This window comes from Phyllobates terribilis, unplaced genomic scaffold (assembly GCF_046119375.1).
Source record: "Phyllobates terribilis strain yellow unplaced genomic scaffold, ASM4611937v1 Scaffold_10__3_contigs__length_209671492, whole genome shotgun sequence".
Classification (NCBI taxonomy): Eukaryota; Metazoa; Chordata; class Amphibia; order Anura; family Dendrobatidae; genus Phyllobates; species Phyllobates terribilis.
In genome coordinates this window covers 96,248,091-96,270,187 of record NW_027362770.1, presented here as the reverse complement: position 1 = coordinate 96,270,187, position 22,097 = coordinate 96,248,091, and the positions used below count along the sequence as shown (strand labels likewise).

General features: G+C 40.7%; 1 protein-coding gene across 2 annotated transcripts; it reads right to left on the bottom strand.

Annotated features, from left to right (window-relative positions):
• Positions 1 to 1,486: 1,486 nt before the first annotated feature.
• IK (IK cytokine) lies at positions 1,487 to 22,044 on the bottom strand. 2 transcript variants are annotated; one of them, XM_073649631.1, is made up of 20 exons: positions 21,955 to 22,044; positions 19,565 to 19,628; positions 17,232 to 17,324; positions 17,094 to 17,153; positions 16,689 to 16,856; positions 15,414 to 15,528; positions 15,194 to 15,264; positions 14,205 to 14,251; positions 13,945 to 14,108; positions 13,304 to 13,412; positions 11,903 to 11,942; positions 11,559 to 11,802; positions 11,139 to 11,157; positions 10,649 to 10,724; positions 9,345 to 9,425; positions 7,794 to 7,851; positions 4,735 to 4,823; positions 4,427 to 4,535; positions 4,038 to 4,072; positions 1,487 to 1,846 (listed from the first exon to the last, which is right to left on the bottom strand). In XM_073649631.1, exons 1-20 carry the CDS (start codon positions 21,968 to 21,970, stop codon positions 1,819 to 1,821), a joined length of 1,686 nt encoding a protein of 561 aa, XP_073505732.1. In that variant the 5' UTR covers positions 21,971 to 22,044; the 3' UTR covers positions 1,487 to 1,818. The 2 variants fall into 2 exon arrangements, with proteins under 2 accessions (XP_073505732.1, XP_073505733.1); XM_073649632.1 differs by lacking the exon at positions 21,955 to 22,044 and having other exon boundaries at positions 16,689 to 16,858; positions 17,095 to 17,153; positions 19,565 to 19,611.
• Between the last annotated feature and the right edge of the window lie 53 nt (positions 22,045 to 22,097).

The window sequence follows — 22,097 nt, the reverse complement described above, 5'->3', positions numbered from 1 at the left end:
CATCATTTAGTGGGTTAAAAAGCCTGAGGCAGTGCAGGCAATGACAGTCAGTCTCAGCTTTAACTCAAGATGTTTTCATTGCGGTTGGGAACTCAGCTTATCTACCCCAAAATGGTATCAGTAAAAACATCAGCTCAGAGTGAAAAAATTAAGCCCTCACACAACACCCATGTCCTGAAAAATTAAAACATGGGTGTAGGAAAATGGCGACAGTTTTTTTTTTTCTTTTTTATGGATTAGCTTTTTTATTTAAGTGGTGAAAAAAATCAATTAGTTTACTCATACTGACCTGGAGAATCATATTACCAGGTCAGTTTTATCGTATAGTGAACATGGTAAGTAAAAAACCCAAAACACATTGTATAGGTGCACTTTTTTTTTTTTTGCAATTTCAACACACTTGGAATTTTTTCCCACTTTCGAGTGCATCACATGATGAATGAGGTCATTCAAAAGTACAACTGGTCCCGCACAAAACAAGCCCTCATACTGAAAGATAACAGAAAAATGTGTCTCTTGGAAGAAGGGAAGGAAACCCCCTCCCTCCCCCCACAGAAAATGGCCACGTGTGAAGGGGTTAAAGCACACATCAAACTCTGGCCCGTGGGTCAAATTTAGCTCACAGGGTGAGTATATTTGGCCCGTGCTGCTGGCAGTACCACACCCTCGACCTTGCACCTTCAACTGTATCGGCATCCTGGATTTCACGCCCAGTGTGTTGAGCAGTGAAGAGCTTCAGCGATTGGAGCAGCGGGGGTAGAGGTATTTTATTTTTTTTTAATGTGGGGCCGTTATTCTGTAGGGAGGACTATGTGAGGTCATTATTTTGTAAGGAATAATAAAAATAATAGTCTACAACAGAGGAAGTTTTCCCACAACTTTGTCCAAATTTTTAATTTTGGCCCTCTGTGTATTTGAGTTTGAGATCCCTGGGTTAAAGGGACTGACTGTTGAAACATTCTGTGCTGACAAAGTACAGGCGCTCGGTGCACCTTTGGTGGGGCCAATACTTTAGATACACCTTCCCACCATCTCTCCCCTCTTCTTTGATTGACAGCTCTCGCTTCATAGAGCATGAGAAAAGGTGGACATCAATGCAAGCAGATAGAAAGGTGTATTTAAATGATTGGCCCCGGCCATGATGCACCAAGCGCCTGTACCTCGTCAGCACAGAATGAATGTACAAACCAAGTCCATTTAACCTTACTTCTACAGGTTAATAGCATTTATTTCACGACAGTTTCCCTTTCCGCCCTAGTATTGGCCTTATACTGTGTGTTGCAAGCACTAAAGGTATCAAGACCACCAATTACCTGCACGTGTGCCATAACAGGCTATGGTGTTGGAGAATGAGAACAGAGTGAATACAAATGTCATCCATTCATAGTGCCGCAGCATGAATCATACCCAAGATCCTAAGGATAGCAGACAACTGTACTAACCTCCAGTTCAGCTCTTAATAGAACAAAAAAAATGACAAAGTAGGTAAGACATAAAAATATTTAATGAACTTACACAATATTGGGGGTCGATAATCCAAGCAACAAGAAACATACAATGTTACTGGGAAAAAAAAATGTAATTCCCATCAATGCTTAACCTATATGTAGAACCTGACATATTGTACATTTTCTGTAAAAGGCATCCACATTGGAGGAAGGAATCTTGTGGAACTAACCAATGTAAGTCTGTAGTTAGGAGATAATCTACTTCCTCACAGAAAATGACAGCTTCCATTGTGCGCAAGAAATCAACTTTAAGATAAGCGTTAACGAGAAATGCCACATCTGATATCCTATATGCGATACATACAACTGTTCAGTATTTAGGTCTTTTCACTTCAACCCTGAAAAGAAAGGACAAAGCATTCATTTAGTTGAAAAAAGTAAAATACTGCAGAACAAATTAAAATAACATCTATGTATGTATGATAATACAGGAGCCATACATCAGAATTCATCCACAGAAATTACTGAGTACGTATATGGGCAGAATAGGTAGACAAGGGGGAAATTCTTCATTGTAGTTCAGAATATTGACCTCAGAACAAGACATTCTGGGATCCTGTATACACAGTACAGATTTTACCATTTGCACTATAATTTCTCATAATTGCACGAAAACATTGAAATATTTTTCAAGTGTCCTCTTGTGCATACGAGCCAGCAGGACATAATCAGGACAGGATTGCAGCCTCTTAATAGTTTCATTCAAGGACAGCAAGCAGCACATTTAGTAAAGGCCTGATTGTAAACAGATCTTATACAATATTCAAGTTTTATTAAAATAAGGATAGAAGAATTCTAAAATACGGGTTTTCCTGGGAATTGGTACAGTTAGGCCCAGAATTATTTGGACAGTAACCAAATCTTGGGGATTTGGCCTCTGCATGCCACTATGGATTTAATATGAAACAACTGAGACAATTGAAGTGTAGATTTTCAGGGTTTATTACAGGGGTTGAACAAAAACATCCAGTGAAAAGTTTAGGAAATACAACCATTTTCTACAAAGCCTCCTCATTTCTGGGGCTCAAAAGTAATTGGACAAATTAGTTTTACCTTTGCTGGAAATGACCGCTTCAAGTCTGGAAGTCATAGACGTCATCGAATACTGGGTTTCCTCCTTTACGATGCTTTGTCAGCCCTTACTGCAGCTGACTTCTGTGGTTGGTTGTTTGTGGGTCTTTCTGCCTTAAGTTTTGTCTTAATCATGTGAAATGCTGCTCAATGGGGTTGAGATCTGGTGATTGTCTCGGCCATTGCAGAATATTACATTTCTTTCTCTTCAAAAAGCCCCTGGCTGCTTTTGCAGTATGTTTTGGGTCATTGTCCATCTTTACTGTGAAGCACCAGCCAATCAACCTTGCTACATTGGGTTGACTTACAGCCCTGTACACTTCATGAATCATCCGGCTGCTAAACACTAGTGACCCAGCGCCATTGGAAGGCGTACATGCCCATGCCATCACACTGCCTCCATGTTTTACAGATCATGAGCCGTTCCAAGCCTTCTCCATACTTTCTTCTTCTCATCATTCTGGTACAGGTTGGTTTTAGTTTCATCTGTCTAAATAATGCTTTTCAAGAACTGGGCTGGCTTTTTTAGATGTTTTTTTGGCCAAGTCTAATCTGGCCTATTTTTAAAGGCTGATTAATGGTTTGCACCTTGTGGTGAACCCTCTGTATTTGCTCTCATGCAGTCTTCTCTTTATTGTAGACTCAGATACTGAAACACCTACTTCCTAGAGTGTTCTTCATTTGGGTGGATGTTGCGAAGGGGTTACTCTTCACCATGGAATGGATTCTGCGATCATCCACCACGGTTGTCTTCTATGGATGTCCAGGCCTTTTTGAGTTCCCAAACTCACCAGTACATTTATTTTTTTGCAGAATGTACCAAACTGCTGATTTGACCAATCCTAACATTTATACCATCTCTTTGATGGATTTATTTATTTTTCAGCCTAATGGTCTGTTTCTCTTCCATTGAGAGCTCCTTTGACCGCATGGTGTGGGTTCACAGCAACAGCTTCCAAATGCAAATGCCACAACCGAGATCAGCGCTGACCTTTTCCCTGCTTAATTGTTGATGAATTAATGAGGGAATAGGCCATGCAGCCCATTAAAGGGTTTGAGATAGTTGTCCAATTACTTTTGGTCCCTTTAAAAAGCGGCAGCTATATATTAAAAAGTTGTATCTCCTAAACCCTTACACGAGGGAGAGACCTGTCAATCACCTGCAACGGTGCTGGGAAAAACAGATCATCTAACATTCTCTCTCTCTGAAATGCTGCAGCTTTTCAGAGATAAAGCATTACCTGGCTGCAATCGCGTAGCCAGGCTCTGACTCATGCTGCCTGTGGTTTAGGCAGCATGAACCAGCTGACAGGTTCCCTTTAAGATGAATATCTCAAGGTACAGATTGTAAGATAAGAATTTACACATTTGGTGAAGTTGTTTCCTAATTATATAGAATACGTTTTATACAACAATATATAAAAGGTATACAACAATCTTTCAGCTGCCAACACTCACCCGTCAGCCTCCAGCTTCTTACGTTTTTCAATGATCTAGACAAAGTACATAGTCATCAGAATTAAAAGACATAAAATATTGATGTTATTGAGCACAAAGAGACCCAAGGCATGTAGTTTTAATTTTAGTCACCATAGTATTCTAAGGAGAAGATGTATAGAAACTTAGTATTGGAAACTACCTCCGTTTTCCTGTGCAAACTAATTATATTACTGCTTTCATTTTCAATTTTGCCCTAGATATATGAAAGCTGGAACTTATTCAGTTGAGCCAGTTTTCCTTTGCACAAGGTTTCATTATCTCCTTCCAGATGTACAGAAAATCAGACTTTAATCTTAGTAACCTGCAGTGGAAGTAGATGATGCTTCATGACTACAATAAATCCTTACCGCACTGATTTTTTTCCACTGTCTGTCCAGTTCGGCTTTTTCATTTGTCTCCTTGAAGCGTCTGGTCTTGCGTCCCTCTGACATTTTAATGCCATACTGAAATGCAGCTCTAGAAAGAAAAGTAAGCATGAAGGATATTGAAACTATAATAGGTGTGAACCAAAATATGCAACCAAAGAGCCCATGATTCAACTCTAAAATTACCAGACAATAATAATGTAAAGCATCTAGGACATCCAGTTTGGACATCCCTTCCTCAGAATGCTGGTGTCTGATATCTACCAAGTAACAAGGACGCAGCAACTCACTTAGGCAGAGCCTCTTTATTGTTCATATATTCACTGTATTCTTCTTGGGTATCAAAGTCCCATCGTCCCAGAGGTCCTTTCTTATTTCCCTGATACGGATGAGAAAAGAAGTTTAATATGTGATTTAATAAATGTCGATATCACATAGAATAGATGGTAAATGCCAAAATGTGATAAATTCTGCCCCAACCCCTCCAAAAAAAATAACCCTTTCTTATGTAAATAATGCTTGAAAGGGTAGTAGGAAATACAAACCTGATGGCGAAGTCATCATAATCAGATCCATGCGGGAGTGACTTCCACCAACCCTGCCGGTGACCAGATTGATTGAAAGGCCTGGAGCACCTACCAGCATTGTGCCCCTATATGTCCCAGGCACAGCTCTGTTGACAGGGCTGGGGAGTCTGTAAGCCAAACTTCCAACTCCGACTCCCTCATACACGGCTCATGTTTAACTGATAAATTACTGTAGCACAGATTCATCTCAGCTAAAAGTCTAGACCTTAGATCAGGAATAGGACAGACATTTATAGGACATTTCATAACTTTCCCAAATTATTATGAAAAAATATTCCCCACAAACTGCATTGAACTACTGTACCCAATTTATTATACATTTTAGGAGTCGGTCCATATTATACAGACTCCACCAAAATGGGCACCGACTCCGACTCCACAGCCCTGGCTCTGTACTTTCAGTAGTGACTGTGCCGAGTACTGCAGTAATCTGATATGGATTACCTAAAGCCCCCCATATATAGACTAACATTTGCAAAACCTATGTACATCGACGTGCTGACCCATCAGTTTAATGTCTATGGCTGTCATGGTCAGATGGTTCTTGGGGGGGAGGTAAGGATCCAACATGTCAGATTTTGGACTGCTGATCCTTTTGTTCCTGGTAAAATAAGCCACAAAACGAGAGCTCCAGTGTATGGGAGGGATGGCTGTCGGCTGAACCATAGTTTGTAAGACATCTAAGATGTATAGGAGGTTTAAGGGGCCGCCTACACAATAGATAGTTCACAGCCATCTCTCTTGACTCCTTCATGCACAGGAGAGCTCGCTCTGCCAAGTACTCCTTTGTTCTCTAAAATAGCCACTGCCAGACTCCTCCGACCGTGGCTTCTCTCGCCCAGAACAAAAGGATCGACAGTCCAAAACCAGGCATGCCAGATCCTTATTTCCCCTGGCATCATCTGTCAGTGAGAATCGGGAGCCTCCAATACATGCAAGACTGTCAGCCATGTCTGCAATTTTAGTTTAATCTGTATGGAGGCTTAAAGAATAGGCCATCAGTTCTGCAATTTCAGAGATCCCCTTTAATCACTATATAAATAAAAAGTTATATAACTTTCTAATATACTTTGTTTCCAGTCTCCATTTTTAATAAATGTTTTCTCATCATTCAGAGGCAGTGACCCTGTGCATCTCTGCTCTGAGAAGTGGATGCAATTATATCTGGTCTAGACATTTACTTGTAAGCTAACAGCCTGGACTCCAGACTGAAACCTACAGTTTTGCAGCTAAAGTAAATCGGTCAGCAGTTTTTTGCTATGTAATCTGAGGACAGCTTGAGTTAGGAGTTAAAACACAAAATTCAACGATGTGCCACATTTCCGGCTGTGTGCGGTTTACTTATACGGAAGGTTTTATCACCTGGTGATAATCATTGCGGTGGCTAGTTGGCTCTTGTTCGACTCTACGCCTTCCTGTGATAAACAGCTCACTGACTATAGACATAGTATATACAGAGCCTAGTGTGTGCGGGGTTAGCTTTCTCAGCCCTGCTGCATTGTTGAATCTAAAAGCTGATTGTTCAGAACTGATGCACCCTTTCAATTTAAGTGACACGTTGTTAGAATCAGGGTCTCTCCACCTGCATCATGCTGCTCTCAGATGAGGTAGCAAAAACATGCTGACAGATTCCTTTTAATGATTGCAAACAATGAATTCATTTCAGTTTATCCAAAACTGGGAAACAAGTGTTTTATTCACCGGCAGCAAGTTCTCAAACTGGCGATGAATGGAAACACATAGAATATCAGAAACCTGTGCAACTTGCTATTTATATGGTTATTATGTATTTTCACATAAAACCAGATTGCATGCAGACAACTTTTAAAGGGAACCAGTGATGTCCAAAAACATTATGAAGCTGGAGATATGGGGTTAATCTTAACGTTAACAGCGTTCTGAAGCAGTGTGACTTCTGCAGTGAAAGCCCCTCTGCCAGGAGGAAATGAACTTTACTTTTCCTGGCAGCCTCCGGCTTTCAGTCAGAGGCACAGCTTCAGTCACAACTGGGTACATAGTAAGCGGCAGCTGCATCAACGTCGTGGCACTGAGTGACCACCGGCCGCGTCTACAGTGGGGAAAAAAGTATTTAGTCAGCCACCAATTGTGCAAATTCTCCCACTTAAAAAGATGAGGCCTGTAATTGACATCAAAGGTAGACCTCAACTATGAGAGACAAAATAAGAAAACAAATCCTGAAAATCACATTGTCTGATTTGGAAAGAAATTTTGTGCACACATTCAGGATTTCAAGCAGAAAATTCTGTTGTGTTGGCAGTAAAACACTGGGTAAATACACGCGTATTTATATGCGGATTCTTCCCCACTAATCAGTATGGAAATTCTTTCAGCGTTTTGCTGCATACTGAAGATTTAAATTTGCAAGGAGAAGAATAAGCAACATATGCTTATTCTTGTTCTATTATGTTCTTATTATGGTTCTAGGAAATCCTTCAGGTTTTGTGACTAACCTGCACAGAAAAAAATCAACAAATGCAACATGTGCACAAACCCTATGGCTGAAAGCCAGAGGCTGCTGGGAAGAATAAATTTGATTTCCTCTCAGAAGCAGGGCTCTCAGTGTGGCAGCAGCACTGCTTCAGGACACCATTAACCTGCAGATTAACCCCATAGCTGCAGGTTCATAGCATTCTGTGACATGACAGGTTCCCTTTAAATCAATTGGAGGATAATCATACCTGACTGATAAGTCATAATGATCATTCTTGATATCTCAAATTAAGAAGTGGACTGACACTTACCTGGTCCATTTTGCTGTAATCCACTTCTTCATCACTGTCAACAGCCATATCATCCATACTGCAGATCGAAAGGAGAAATTTTTTTTATTAACAGTCTTTTGCACCAACATGTTAGAAAGCAAGAAGATAATACATGTTTTAAAAGAGGCTATGGACAAACACTTTGTTATAAGGGTATGGTACCATAACAAGTATAATGAATAATTACAGTGTGCATATTGGTGAATGGTCTCTAAATGTATTGTATGGACACGCAAGGTCCTTCTAAGACATAAAGCGATGGATCCCAACCACAGCCCTATCCAAACACATTGATCGATGGATCTAGCACGGTAAATTCACAGCACAAAATAAGACACTTTCATTGGGAAAGACCTTTAATTATGTGGTCAATCAGCAAGACTTGGCTATTCTACAGCTTTATGTGCAATTACATGCAATTAAAGGGACCGAGTCAGCCCAAAATGCCTGTCCAAAATCAAGGTCAGGCGCTTGGTGCATCCTTGACATGGCCGATTAGTTTAGTGCAACTTCCCACCTACCTGTTTGGTATTGATCTCTGCCTCCTTTCTTTGACTGACAGCTCTGGCTTTGTAGGACCCAAAGGAGGGAGGAGATTGATGGAAAACAAGTGAGATGGTGCACTGAACTTGAACAATTTGGCCACGTCAAGCCTGCATCTAGCGCCTGTGCTTGGAGTGAACACGATTTTGTGCTAATAGAATGTCTTTTAAACAAAAATGTAGTTACCATTATACATTGCTTATATAGCGCCATCATATTCCACAGGGCTTTAGATACATCACATTACTGACACTAAAATTACAACACAAAAAAGGAATTATGGAAATAACAGGATTGATAGACAAGTTACTGATATGCAAATGATGAAAAAATGGAAACACGCATAGACATGCCTTGGCTGCTATTAATGAGATTATTAATGGTTGTATGAGGCAGCCCACACCATAATCTCAGGAATATGATCAGTGTAACATTCCCTCTTGAAGGCCTCTTCTTGGTGTAGAACATGTGGTCTCCAGACACTGGAGTCTGGATTGGAGGTCTATCCTCTTCAGCTTTCAGTCCTGCTTTTGTCTTGAACGCAATGAACACCAGAGACTGGTCTGGGGACAAAGTGGACAACGCCATGAAGAGGCCTTCATGGAGGAACTTGACACAGGTCCTATTCCCAGAATTATGACGAGTAGTGACAAAGTACAGTAGCCGGACCCCTCTAGGATTCATTACAGGTACACTAAAATCCTGATGTTACATTGAGTTGGTCATGGAACCAGTGGCACGACCTTTTCTCCAAAGTGTCCCAGGAGCCCTTTTCAACACAAGAAGGCCATGCTGCATGTTGCTCACACTACTGTGTTTTGGACTTCCATTTTTATCATTTGCATATTTGTTGACAAGTCTATAAATCCAGTGATTTCTCTCATTCCTCAAATTTTCCTTTTTGGTGTTTAATTTCAATGTTGAGTAGTGTAGAATCCAAAAAGCCAGTAGAGGCCGAGCATCTTTACTGCGGCAGGTAGCACTTACGTTCCAGGGTAACATTCAGCATAGCTGTTCCACATGCCAAAGAAATCTCCCAACTGCTTCTTGTCCTCGTGTTTCTTCATTGTTTTTAGTTGTTAAGAAATGCACCAAAAAACATGGGCAACTGCACTTTCCAACACAATAACTAAAATAAAATGTCACTATAGTTACTATTTCTACAGTACATTCAACTGTTAGAGCCTTACTGACATCTGACGTACTGGTACTGAGCCCGCATCCTTCCCAGCAGATGTTCAGCCATCATCTGCCTTTAACAGCTGTGAAAGGAGCGGAGCTCTGCCCGCGGTGTTAACCTGTTAAATGCCGCTATTAATCTAGTGGCATTTACAGTGCATAGCTCGTGGGTAATGCTGCTCTAAACAGCCATCGGCACCCCCGATGTGTTGCCATGACAACTAGGGGTCTGCTTAAGACCTCTGTGCCTGTCATGACAGGACTCTTATGAAAACGAGCCTGTGGCTGGCATTCATAAGAGACTATGATTCTTGTTTAAAATGAAAAAAAAGTTTTTTCAAAAATAAAAAAAACAAATATATATTAAAAACCAAAAAAAAAAAAAAAAAATTTTTTTTTTCCGCTGCCACAACACCTCAAAAAAACATGATGTCACATAGATCCATTGACTGAAAATTAGAAGTCTCAGATGACATGGTGACAAAAGCACCAGAATTCCCAAAGTCCAATTGTGGAATTGCATTTTTTCCCATTTTCCAGTACATCATATGATAAAATGGATGGAGTCACTCATCCCACCAAAAAAAAAAGAAAAGAAAAGGTCTTCCTATGGTAATGTCGACGGAAAAATAAAAATGGCGCTGAATATTACCCGATCAGGTGGGGTTTAATGGGAATTTGTCAGGCGATTCATGCTGCCCAAAAACACCATTTCAGCCAGGTATATTATAGTTTTGACGATCCGTCCAGAGACGAGATTAATCTGGCACCGTCCCCATCTGGCTGTTCCCAGCTCTGCTCCAGGTGATTGGCGGGTCCCTCCGTCTGTGTACTGAGAGACCCATCAATCACCTGCAGAAGTGCTGGGAGAAGTCAGCCAGAGGCTGTGCCGGACTAGTCTGGTCTCCGGCTAGGACCTCAGCCAGATATTTAAAGTATATTTTCTCAGAAACGCTGCAGTGACTCAAAGGAATATACCAGGTTGCACTCAGGCAGTCAGGTTGTGATTCATGATGCCCACATTGTGGGTAGCATGAAAGAACTAATGTAGGTAATAAAATATTAATTGATTACTTTGTGCTTAAACATTTAAAATAAGACAAAAAGGATATTCTATTCCCTCCCAACCAGGAGCTCCAGCAAAATTATCATTGATGGACTTAAGAAGATCCTTCGTTGATCCTGGTCCTAAAAAAGAAAGATACAATTCCATTACAATAATTTATCTGTTATGTTCACCTTACATAGCTCCTGACATGTCATTAAAAAACAGGCGCTTAGTACGAGAAGCCTTCAGGCGAGGACTGGGTGTATGTCACCCTTCGTACAGACCTTCATTTCTTTTCTTGGAAAAAACATTACTAATTAAGTGCAATACCGACAAGATTCCAGCACCAACGAAAACAGCCGTGTGAGTAAATCAGGGAAACTGGTCACAATAGTTTTTCAGGAAATGCATCTACGCCACTGTAAAATACAGGTATGGTTTGCACAAAGCCATTGCTGTTCCTACAGTCGTAAGAGGAGCGGTCTCTACTGGACAACTTTCTTTAAAAGCCTTGATTTACCACTTAGTTCTATGTAGTGTACCATGTAACTCACCCTTGTCAATATCATGAGGCTGAAAGGAGAAGGAAAAATAAATGTTAAAAAAAAAAGCACATCTATGACGTTACATGTGTAATTATATATATATATATATATTTGCACAATTCTTTGCATTACCACTTCCATATGTACAAAGGCACTAAATACACAATCAACAGCTTTTCTGGGACAAATGCTCTTCATTATGCTGATTGGCAGGTGGGGGTCGTAAGGACATGCAATCAACTCCCAAGAGTAATTCTATTACGATCACCTACATAAGTCAGGAGACATAACTCCATCTGACTGGTGACACATCCTAAGAACTCAGAATTTTTAATGTATAGGGTGGGGTGTAGATAAACATTTCAGTAATCTAGTGGTGGGGGGGGGGGGGGGAGGTAGGAATAGATAGATATAATGAATGTTAATTACCTCGTCATCAGCCTTTGGCTTCTCAAAGTAGCTGTGTTTCCTCTTTTCTTCTTCTCTGTCCCTTTCTCGGTCCCGTGTCCTTTCTCTCTCCCGCTCCCTGTCACGCTCATGATCTCGCTCTCTGTCCCTCTCTCTGGGTCGCTCTCTCTCTCTATCCCGCTCCTTTTCTCTGTGCTTTTCTCTCTCCTTCTCACGAGGAGGTTTGGCTGCAGTTGGCACGTAGTCCCCAATATCATCGAAGATACTTAAAGGAAATAAATGGATACAATGTGGTCTTATGTCTGACACGGGAATATTTACGTAAAATATAGTCAGCACATGGCAAGTAATATAAAGGGTCTTACTTCATATCAGCCTCTGGAGGTTTCTTCTCATCCAACTTCCCTATAAAGAAATAAAGTACAAGCATAAAATCCTTCTCTCGTAAGCTCAGCTGCTGGTGCTCTGGACAATTCCTGCCTTTAATGGGGTACTCCACTACTATGATATCCTATTCTTAAATTACAAAACCGTAAATCATATTAATACTGTGAATAGAATAGGTGATTAATATTAGTTTAATGGGGTCCAATAACTGGCGCCCACACCAAACGGAGTACTGGCAGTGGCTGGATAAACAGTGTAAAGAGCGGAGCACCATCTATCCAGCACACTGCTTAGTGACCCTCTGAGGTCCTACAGATCAGCTCCTATACAAATTAGTGGTGGTCCTCAATATCAGAATAATGGTGGTCTGACTATGAGGACCAATCTTAATCGGTCAGCCATCTAAAAAATAGTGCACAACCCTTTAATCTTGACAAAAGCTTCCAGTCTTTTCTCTTTTGGGAAATCTTACAATGACTGGATCTAGTTACATGGAATCATTCCAATCACATCAGAGGTAAGATATTGCACATTTTCATTTTCCAGTGTTGTGAACAAGCCCCAGACAAGGGCTGATGCAAGAGGTCATCCACTACCAAGTCATCGATTATAACAGTAATCTATAATTATAAGATTTTTAGTTGCACTTTCCAGCAAAAAAGTCTATAAAAAATTGGTCACAAAAATAGAAAACTTTACAATTGTGGACGTTTCAATTAGCTGTGAACTTTTGTTTCCGAAACGGTTGAATACTTTTTATACCTTTATAAAAATGAAGAACTGGATGCAGGTGCTATATAGAAAGCAATACTACAACCCCTTTTTCGATTATGTTCCCATTAATGCCTTTCGCTACTGCACTGGGAAAGTTCACAGCGCATGATCTGGACAAACTGTGGCCAGCAAAGTCTTTTTGGTTTCCATTGGGGTTGTATAACTGGAAAATTCGGCGCAGCAAACTGGCATATCCTATAGGGTGGATCCGCAAAATGACATAAAAAAAAAAGAAAAAAAAAAAAGCATATACCAAGCAGTATAAGCTTTGTAAACATTACGGAGGAAACATGCCACTGTATGACTCTAAATACAGGAATATAGGTTGCAGCCTCCCATCCGAGGTGTATCAAGAAGAGCCTACATCAGGATTTAGGTTAAGTTCAGTTTTGACATGGAAGCATAGGGGAAGGGTAGAAATCATCAAAACTAGTATAAGGGAAAAGGAATTATATCACAGATTGTCTGGAGAGGGAAAATACAAAAATACAACTCCCAGAAGGACTGCTTCATGAAAATTTCAACTGAGCCCATTATTACCAACCAGGTAAAACCCTAATTAGTTTATAAAACAGGAGACATGAAGTTATGAGGTACATAAATACCTTTGTCCTTTTTCTTCAGCTTCTTGTTACGAGTTCCTTGCCTCAGGTAGGACAAGATCTGGGTCAGCTTGCTGATGACTATGTCATTTGTTGTGAGTGTTGTTTGAGCCTGAAAAGTAAAAGGTTTGTGTAAAACGGAAGTAGAAAGGATGACAATTTTTTATCAACCAGATTATGGAAATATCTAAAGCGAATGGAAGCTTGATAAAAGCTTACAAGAAAAAAAAGGCAACCTTGATATCAAAGAGAGCCTATTATTTCCATTTTGTTTTTAAACAATAGGTACTACTTAATAATATGTGCAGCCAATTGGTTGGATTGTTGGTCCTTAGACCGCCAACAATCACTCACATATCAGCTCTGTCGAACGCAGATTAGAAGGCAGAAGCACTGATCTCTTGCAAGAGCAATAAGGTACAGGCTCAAGAGAAAGTGTGGAGTATGGGCTCAGACTTTGTACTGAGCCTGTACATGTCTGTGTGCACCGGCCCAGGCAGAAGCTCAGTGCTTTTGCCTGCTGAGTAGCGAGCTTTTTAAACCCCACTGAAGTGCTGCACATCTTACAATCATTTAGAGTACCTTCTTCTGAAGAACAAGCTATAGGGGGTTGCGGGATGAATTTAGAAACCTATATTACTTACCTCCATGGTTGGACAGTCGGCTTTGCTTCGGATAAGTGTGGTTGGAATGTCAGTGTCTGCATACTCGTCATCTAAATCTACCACATAGGCCATCCGTCCAGGCAGGAAGAGCTCGTTGCGTTCATATGCTTTGCCCTTAAAAAGCATACGGTACACATTCCGTCCTAGTGAAAATAATAAACACATTTTGGATTGTTATTCAGATAGATACATAGATGTTCTCTTAAAGATCAAGCACACCTTGTGAAGTACAGACTTACCAAGTCGAGTCTTAAATTCAATCTTATTTTCGGGATCTTCATCTTTTCTATTAAAGATTATAAAAAATAAAGTTTCAATGACGTCACATTGAAGTGAATAAGCTGCTTGCATGCGGATTCATTTAAAATGCAAATAACTACATATTTTGCTATCCCTCCACTGAGAAAATTGATGATTTTTTTCCTTTATTCAGATCCCCAGCAAGTAACAGAAATTTATAGAAATCATCCTAGGTTACCCATATAGCCCAAAACACAAATGAGCATTTCCATCAATTCTTCTACGATTGTCAATATGTGTATTAAAACACAAGAGAAAAGTTAGACAAACCCCAAGAAAAGGGGGGAAAATAATGTTAACCAGGTTTTCATCCAAACTATGTCCATTCAGTATTGTTGCCAACATGCTTAGCCAAGCGCATGTACAACGTATGCAAACACTATGGGGGTCAGTGATCTGGTGAAATATGCAGACTTATCAGTGTATCTCTCGTAGGGCAGGTGCAGATGACCATATTTTCAGTCCAAGTGCAATCCAACAAAACGTCAGATCACACTTGGACCAATGTTAGTCTACGTGGCAGTGCATATGTCCGATCTTTTCTTTGGACAAAGTTTGTCCGAAGAAAAAAATTGCTGCGTGCCAGAGTTTGATCCAATAAATCCAATCACACTCGTCTATGCAAGTCAATGAGTGTGTGGAAACAAAATGGAGAAGATGGAGACAATTTTTTCTCCATCTTCTCTTCATCTGAAAGAATCGGATCACACTCTTATCAAACTCTGAATCACAGTGTCATTTGCACAATCGACCCAATTCTCTTGAAGCGAGTCTACGCTCATCTGCACCTGAACTTAGGTGGAGACGTTAGTTTGGCTTCCTTTTGGGAATCTGTGCCCAGATGGATTAGCACTATTCATAAATTAGTCATTATCCTACCACCAGAATGAACAATTTTTCTAGAGAAAAACCCCCCCACGATACTCACTTTGTTTCTTTCTGGGGCTTTTCAATAAGATCTTCTTCTTCCTTTTCTTTGCTGGCAATTTCAGCTCGGACCTATCAATATAGAAAAGCCATCACCATCAACTACAAAAGGGTCAAGTAAAGAGTCTGTAACTTATAAACCAGGAAATATAGAAATTAGTTGCAAAAGATCCATGTAGCATAGGATCTGCATAGAGTTCACAAGAAAGAAGTTTCCTAACCTTTTGCAGCAGAGCAAAATCCAGACCTTTCACCAAGTGAGTGTGCTCCATGTCACCACCCAAGAACTTGGACTCCTGGATCAACTGACGCCTTTTCTCTGCTGCCGACTTGTCACTGCAAAAAACACAACGCATTTAATACCAAACTGTATTCAAAGACTATGATAGGGGTGGTGTGAATTTATGTGCCGGTCCCTTTTCATCAGCCTCAACAGTGGTCTGTGGCCGCTGGAATGGGAGAGGCAGAACAGCCTCCTACCAGACAGCATTCCCATCTTAGATTCTAGTATGATGTCATCGTTACAATGTGACTTTGGACCATGCAGCCCAATTAAAAGATGAGCAGCGGACGCCGTCAGGTAAGAGGCGATTCTCCCGCTCTTATTCCAGCAGCCACAGACCACTATTGTGACCAATTGATTGGGATGTGCAAATCGATTTGCGCCAACTCAAATTATCACCCTTGCCCTATTTTCAGGATGACATAGTGGGAGGAGGAAAAAAACAAAACCTCACTTCTTTGCTAACCCAAAGAAAAGCACCATCTTTAATCATGTGAACACAATTTGGCCTAGATTCATCATTTGCATTTGTTTTTAAAGTCACTTTTCTTTTTTGTCTTTTGGTATTTGGTGCCATTTTTTGGCGCCAAATTGTTCAAAATGGCGCACGTGGTTCATTTATTTTGCACCAAAAAAATAATCATCTTTATTTTTGTTTTTGACCAACTTTTTAGTGGAAAAAGTCTCAAACAATTTTTACTCAATGTCTGCAGTACATAAAATCGCTTCAGGGAAGGACTGGAGTACATTGGCGTAAACATTTTGAGACTTTACTAAAAGGTCGCAAATGATGAATCAGCTGAAAAAAATCTGGAAAGCCTAAACCCCCACCCCCCCTACACAACAGTGAACATAGAAAAAGAAGCCCAGATGAACGCAACGACTTAAAAAAGGCTAAAATGAAAAGATGAATGTTTCGTAAACAAAATAGTTGCAAACACACAAAACGAGGCAAAAAAATGTTAAAGAGCAATAAAAAAACTGGGCTCTGTGTGTTTTATTAAAATGACAGATGTGTTCTAAGATTTTTATTCAAGCGTTAGGTTCTCGCAGCTAATGAATAACCCTTTAGGGGGCCACTGATCATACGCTGAAAACTATATAAAATCCCTTTAAGGGAAATGGAAACAAAATAAATAAATATTAAACAATTAAAAATCACAATAAAGAAAATTTCTGTATTAATCAAATAAATTGTAATACGAAAACTTACGCCTCAGCTGTAGGTCCCACTGCTCTGTAATTTGCAGTTGTGCTAATGAGTTCAGTTTCTTCGTAATCCTTGTTGACCCCGTCTCGTCTCTCCTTGGCTCGGTCTCTATACTTCTCAGCAAGCTCTCGCTCGCGTTCAATCTCTTGCTGCCGTAATTTAGCGTAATAGCTGTATGTGACATAAAAAGATAGTTAAGATAGCACTCCATTTCCTTAAACAGTGGTAATAAAGGACTGCTATGTGGCATATTCCTGTCTTCTGAAATCAATAATATATTTGTGCCTTCATAGCAAAAGCTAAAAATAATAAACTGCAGGAAAGTTCTGATTATTTCTCAAAGGTGAAACTTCTCCCATTATCTTGTGGATTTTCAGCACCGGAAAGATGGTGTAGCTCTCGGGTTACCTTTTTTTCTTCCTTCTTCTGGCAGCTGGATCTTCATCCTCATTATATTCACGTGGCATCCTAGAAGGTACAAACTGGACTTAGAAGGGAGTTCAAAAACAGCATTTGTAACAAGTCCTTACTCCTACGTGTACTTACTCATGATGACGGGATTTGGTTGGTGGTGCAGAAGACGGAGTCGAACGAGGGGTCATAAGAAGTTTACGGAAGTCTTCATTTGTCAGCTTTGACCTACAAAACAAAAAGATTTTATGTATCTAAATACAATAAGGCTGCTCACACACAAGTGACTGGACACCATATCGCCCTGATCACACACTTTGGCCATAGTTGGTTCTGTCCAATGGCTTATATTATACAGTGTAAGGGACTTGCAAATACAGCTTTCCTATATGTGACATTAGAATGACAGTGGTTCTCTTTCTGGAGGAGAGCTACTGTGCATACCTTCTGCAAGGAAGCAATGCCAAAAATATTCCCTACTAGCAGGATTATTGCAGGCAGAAGTGATTTATCTTTTTAAGCACAAAGCATTTTCATAAGAAGGGTCTGCAAACCCAAAGTTGCCTCTTCACTGTTATGTGCGCTGTAGAAATCTGTATATGGGCGAATCATTTTGGAGAAAATATTAATCTAATGCATTGAAAATAAAAAAAATGAGGCAACCTTGCAAACACACACTATTAAATAGGTCCTATGTGTACAGCTCATGGGCAGATCTACAGTGGGTACGGAAAGTATTCAGACCCCTTTAAATTTTTCACTCAGTTTTATTGCAGCCATTTGGTAAATTCTAAAAAGTTCATTTTTTTTCTCATTAAAGTACACTCTGCACCCCATCTTGACTGAAAAAAAACAAACAGAAATGTAGAAATTTTTGCAAATTTATTAAAAAAACAAAAACTGAAATATCACATGGTCATAAGCATTCCGACCCTTTGCTCAGGACACTCATATTTAAGTCACATACTGTCCATTTCCTTGTGATCCTCCTTGAGATTGTTCTACTCCTGTATTGGAGTCCAGCTGTGTTTAATGAAACTGATAGGTCTTGATTTGGAAAGGCGCACACCTGTCTATATAAGACCTCACAGTGCATGTCACACCAAATGAGAATCATGAGCTCAAAAGGAACTGCCCAAGGAGCTCAGAGACAGAATTGTGGCAAGGCACAGATCTGGCCAAGGTTACAATAGAATTTCTGCATTCCTCAAAGTTGCTAAGAGCACAGTGGCCTCCATAATCCTTAAATGGAAGAAGTTTGGGACCACCAGAAGTCTTCCTAGACCTGGCCATCCAGCCAAACTGAGCAATCGTGGGAGAAGAGCCTTGGTGAGAGAGGTAAAGAAGAACCCCAAGATCACTGTGGCTGAGCTCCAGAGACGCAGTAGGGATATGGGAGAAAGTTTCACAAAGTCAACTATCACTGCAGCCCTCCACCAGTCAGGCCTTCATGGCAGAGTGGCCTGACGGAAGCCTCTCCTCCGTGCAAGACATATGAAAGCCCGCATAGAGTTTGCTCAAAAACACATGAAGGACTCCCAGACTATGAGAAATAAGATTCTCTGGTCTGATGAGACGAAGATAGAACTTTTTGGTGATAATTCTAAGTGGTACGTGTGGAGAAAACCAGGCACTGCTCATCACCTGCCCAATACAATCCCAACAGTGAAACATGGTGGTGGCAGCATCATGCTATGGGGGTGTTTTTCATCTGCAGGGACAGGACGACTGGTTGCAAATCAAGGAAACATGAATGCGGCCAAGTACAGAGATATCCTGAATGAAAACCTCTTCAAGAGTGCTCTGGACCTCAGACTTGGCCGAAGGTTCACCTTCCAACAAGACAATGACCCTAAGCACACAGCTAAAATAACAAAGGAGTGGCTTCAGAACAACTCTGTGACCATTCTTGACTGGCCCAGCCAGAGCCCTGACCTAAATCCAATTGAGCATCTCTGGAGTGACCTGAAAATGGCTGTCCACCAATGTTCACCATCCAACCTGACGGAACTGGAGAGGATCTGCAATGAAGAATGGCAGAAGATCCCCAAATCCAGGTGTGAAAAACTTGTTGCATCATTCCCAAGAAGACTCATAGCTGTACTAGCTCAAAAGGGGGCTTCTACTCAATACTGAGCAAAGGGTCTGAATACTTATGACCATGTGATATTTCAGTTTTTCTTTAATAAATTTGCAAAAATTTCTACGTTTGTTTTTTTTTCAGTCAAGATGGGGTGCAGAGTGTACTTAAATGAGAAAAAAATGAACTTTTTAGAATTTACCAAATGGCTGCATTGAAACAAAGAGTGAAAAATTTAAAGGGGTCTGAATACTTTCCGTACCCACTGTAAGTCTTCATGGTTACATCTACCCCATCTCTACCAAGAAGAGGAGGCCGAAAACGTTAAGCAACACCCTGTCCAGACATTTTTTCATGCAGTAGCAGTTAGTAAAAGTATATTACTTACTGATAGGAATGCAGATCTTCCACCTCATGGCCATCTGGGGCCAGAGGATTGGAGAACAGCTCACCTAGAATAAAAAGAAAAGCTTAAGAAATGCATAATTACATATTTTTTCTAATTTTTAAACAGACAATATTCAGAGCGTATACAACAGAAAAGCTTCCCCAAAACACAATGCTGATGAGTATAGGCCCCTCTAAGCAATAGACTAAGGTTGGCAGAATACGCAGCCATCAGCAGAATGATCCGACAGTCTGTGTATGGGAGCGCAGGATCCAGCCTGTTGGATTTCCAAGGGCCGACCCTTCTGTTCCTATGTGAGAAAAGCAGGTGCCTGATGAATTTTGGCAGTAGCGCTATCATGGAGAGAACCGGAACACTTGGCTGAGCCTTTCTATGGGGGGAATCAATAAAGATAGCTGTGCACTAAATTATTATTAAGCTGATAGCTCTTTAATATGAATGTGGACCATAACAGCCTCTTAAAAGGGGTTATCAGCGACTTTGCTTATTTTTTTGTGTGGGGCTAAGAGTTGCTAAATATCCGTTTGCCCTTTCTGGTGACGGCACGTTGACACAGCAGCTTCTTCTCTTCCGCTCAGTTCTGTCAGTGGGGCATCACTGACGATGTCATGCTGATGGACAGCCACCTCTCCTCTGCCTAACTGTGGGGAGCCGGCTGTTAATCAGCATGACATCAACAGTAACACCCTATCCACAGAGCAGCCCGGAAGATGAAGAGCAGCGATGTTCACATGAGGTCAAATGAAGAATGAAATTCACCACCTGAGAGATCACTGATCAGAACAGGCAGGTAGTTAGAAACTACCTGCTTGTAAGTGCTTAGTCCCATACAAAAATAATAAGCAAAGTCGCGGATAACCCCTTTAAAGCTTGCACAGTCCAGCATTTCAACATATTCCCATAGTCAAAATTGACATGTGAACCAGGGCTGTGGAGTCGGAGTCGATAAAAAATGGACCGACTCCTAAGATATCTAATAAACTGGGTTCATTAGTACAATGCAGGATGTGCTGAATATTTTTTCATGAGAATTTGAAGCCGAGATGTCCTATAAATGTCTGTTCTATTCCTGACCTAAGGTTCTCGGCTTTTAGTTGAGATGAATCTGTGCTGCCCTTTATGTACATGCTCAGTAGTGAAGCCGTGCTGTGGGGTCGGAGTCAGGGAAATCGAGGAGTGGGAGATTTGACTTTGCGACTCCACAGCCCTGATGTGAAAAACAGATATCAGAAACATTATCTACAAAGCAAAATGCACACACATTCTAGGGTCCCAAACACTCAAGACAGCTCTTGGAAGAATGATTGTTTACCGACAGCCATCTCTCTAGACAACCCCTTAAGCTATGTTCACACATCTTGGCTTTTTCAGCATTTTTTATGCACATTTGCAGCTGTGTTTTACAGTACCAACAAAGTCTATGAGATACCAGAAATCTCATGCACATGTCTAGTTTTTTTGTCAGTATTTAGAGTGTTTTTTTGTAAAATAGAGCAGACCAGTTCTTTCAGTGTTTTTCACCCATTGGAAGTAGTAGGTAGTAAAAAAATGCCTAGTGTGAACATAGCTATCAGGTTTTGCTGCGTTTTTAGTGAAAATAAGCAAGTACAGCAGTATGTGAAACATTTATTTTTGTGATTTTACCATCTTGTCTTGGTCACTGAGATGGTAGTTTGTAATTGAATTAGTGATGTGTACCATGTAAACATTGGCTGAGCTACGTGTGAGATTGAACAATGCCCTGAGCAACACAATGGCAGACCCATGGTGTGAAAGTAAATAGTGTCATACAAACTCAATGCACTGCAAGTGTCTTAGGTAAACTATTCCTGAACAATTCACCTCCCTCAGCTGTTATGCCAGAATGAGATTTTTTTTTTCATGGTACTTTATGTACATGCATAACAGAGACAAAAGGAGAGGGAAAAAAAAACGCTGAAAAAAAAGGGACCAAAAAACAAGCAAAAAAGCAAGAAAAATCCTGAACAACCTCCTGGCAAGAGATCAGGTTTAGCTGCAGAAAAAAAAAAAACACTGAAAAAAACATTATGTGTGAACATAGCTTACAACGTGGACAAGAAAATTCCGCTGTGTGAGCCTTATTAGGGAAAAATACCCCAATTCACAGTGGAATTTTCTAATATATATATATATATACACACACACACTATAATAATCATTACAGTCTGCATCAGACACTACTGACACAGCAGCAGAGTATACGGGGGCAGGACACCAGGGGACTTGTAGTTCCACAGTATCGGACTGCAGGTGACTGGCCATGCTCCCATATAATGAGCAGCACACAGCAGGGAGCTGTGCTCCGGGGGTCTCCACAATACAGGGGCCGCACAGGCTTTATAACTCACCATCTCGTTCAGGCATCTTGTCGGCCACATACACCCGAAGCGGAAACAGGAAGTAATGAAGATTTACCCACAAGCCAACTGAAAACTAACATTACCCGCACGTGACCTGGAAGCGTGCATGTATTGGCTGAGACGCCAGAGAC

Bases quoted from the DNA above. Each gene is read 5' to 3' on its own strand.
- IK (XM_073649631.1), bottom strand. The intron at 17,325-19,564 runs GTAAGTAATATA...TTTGTTTTGTAG, and splicing joins GAAGATCTGCATTCCTATCA to GTCAAAGCTGACAAATGAAG. The intron at 14,109-14,204 runs GTAAGTCTGTAC...TATTTTCACTAG, and splicing joins TGAATTTAAGACTCGACTTG to GACGGAATGTGTACCGTATG.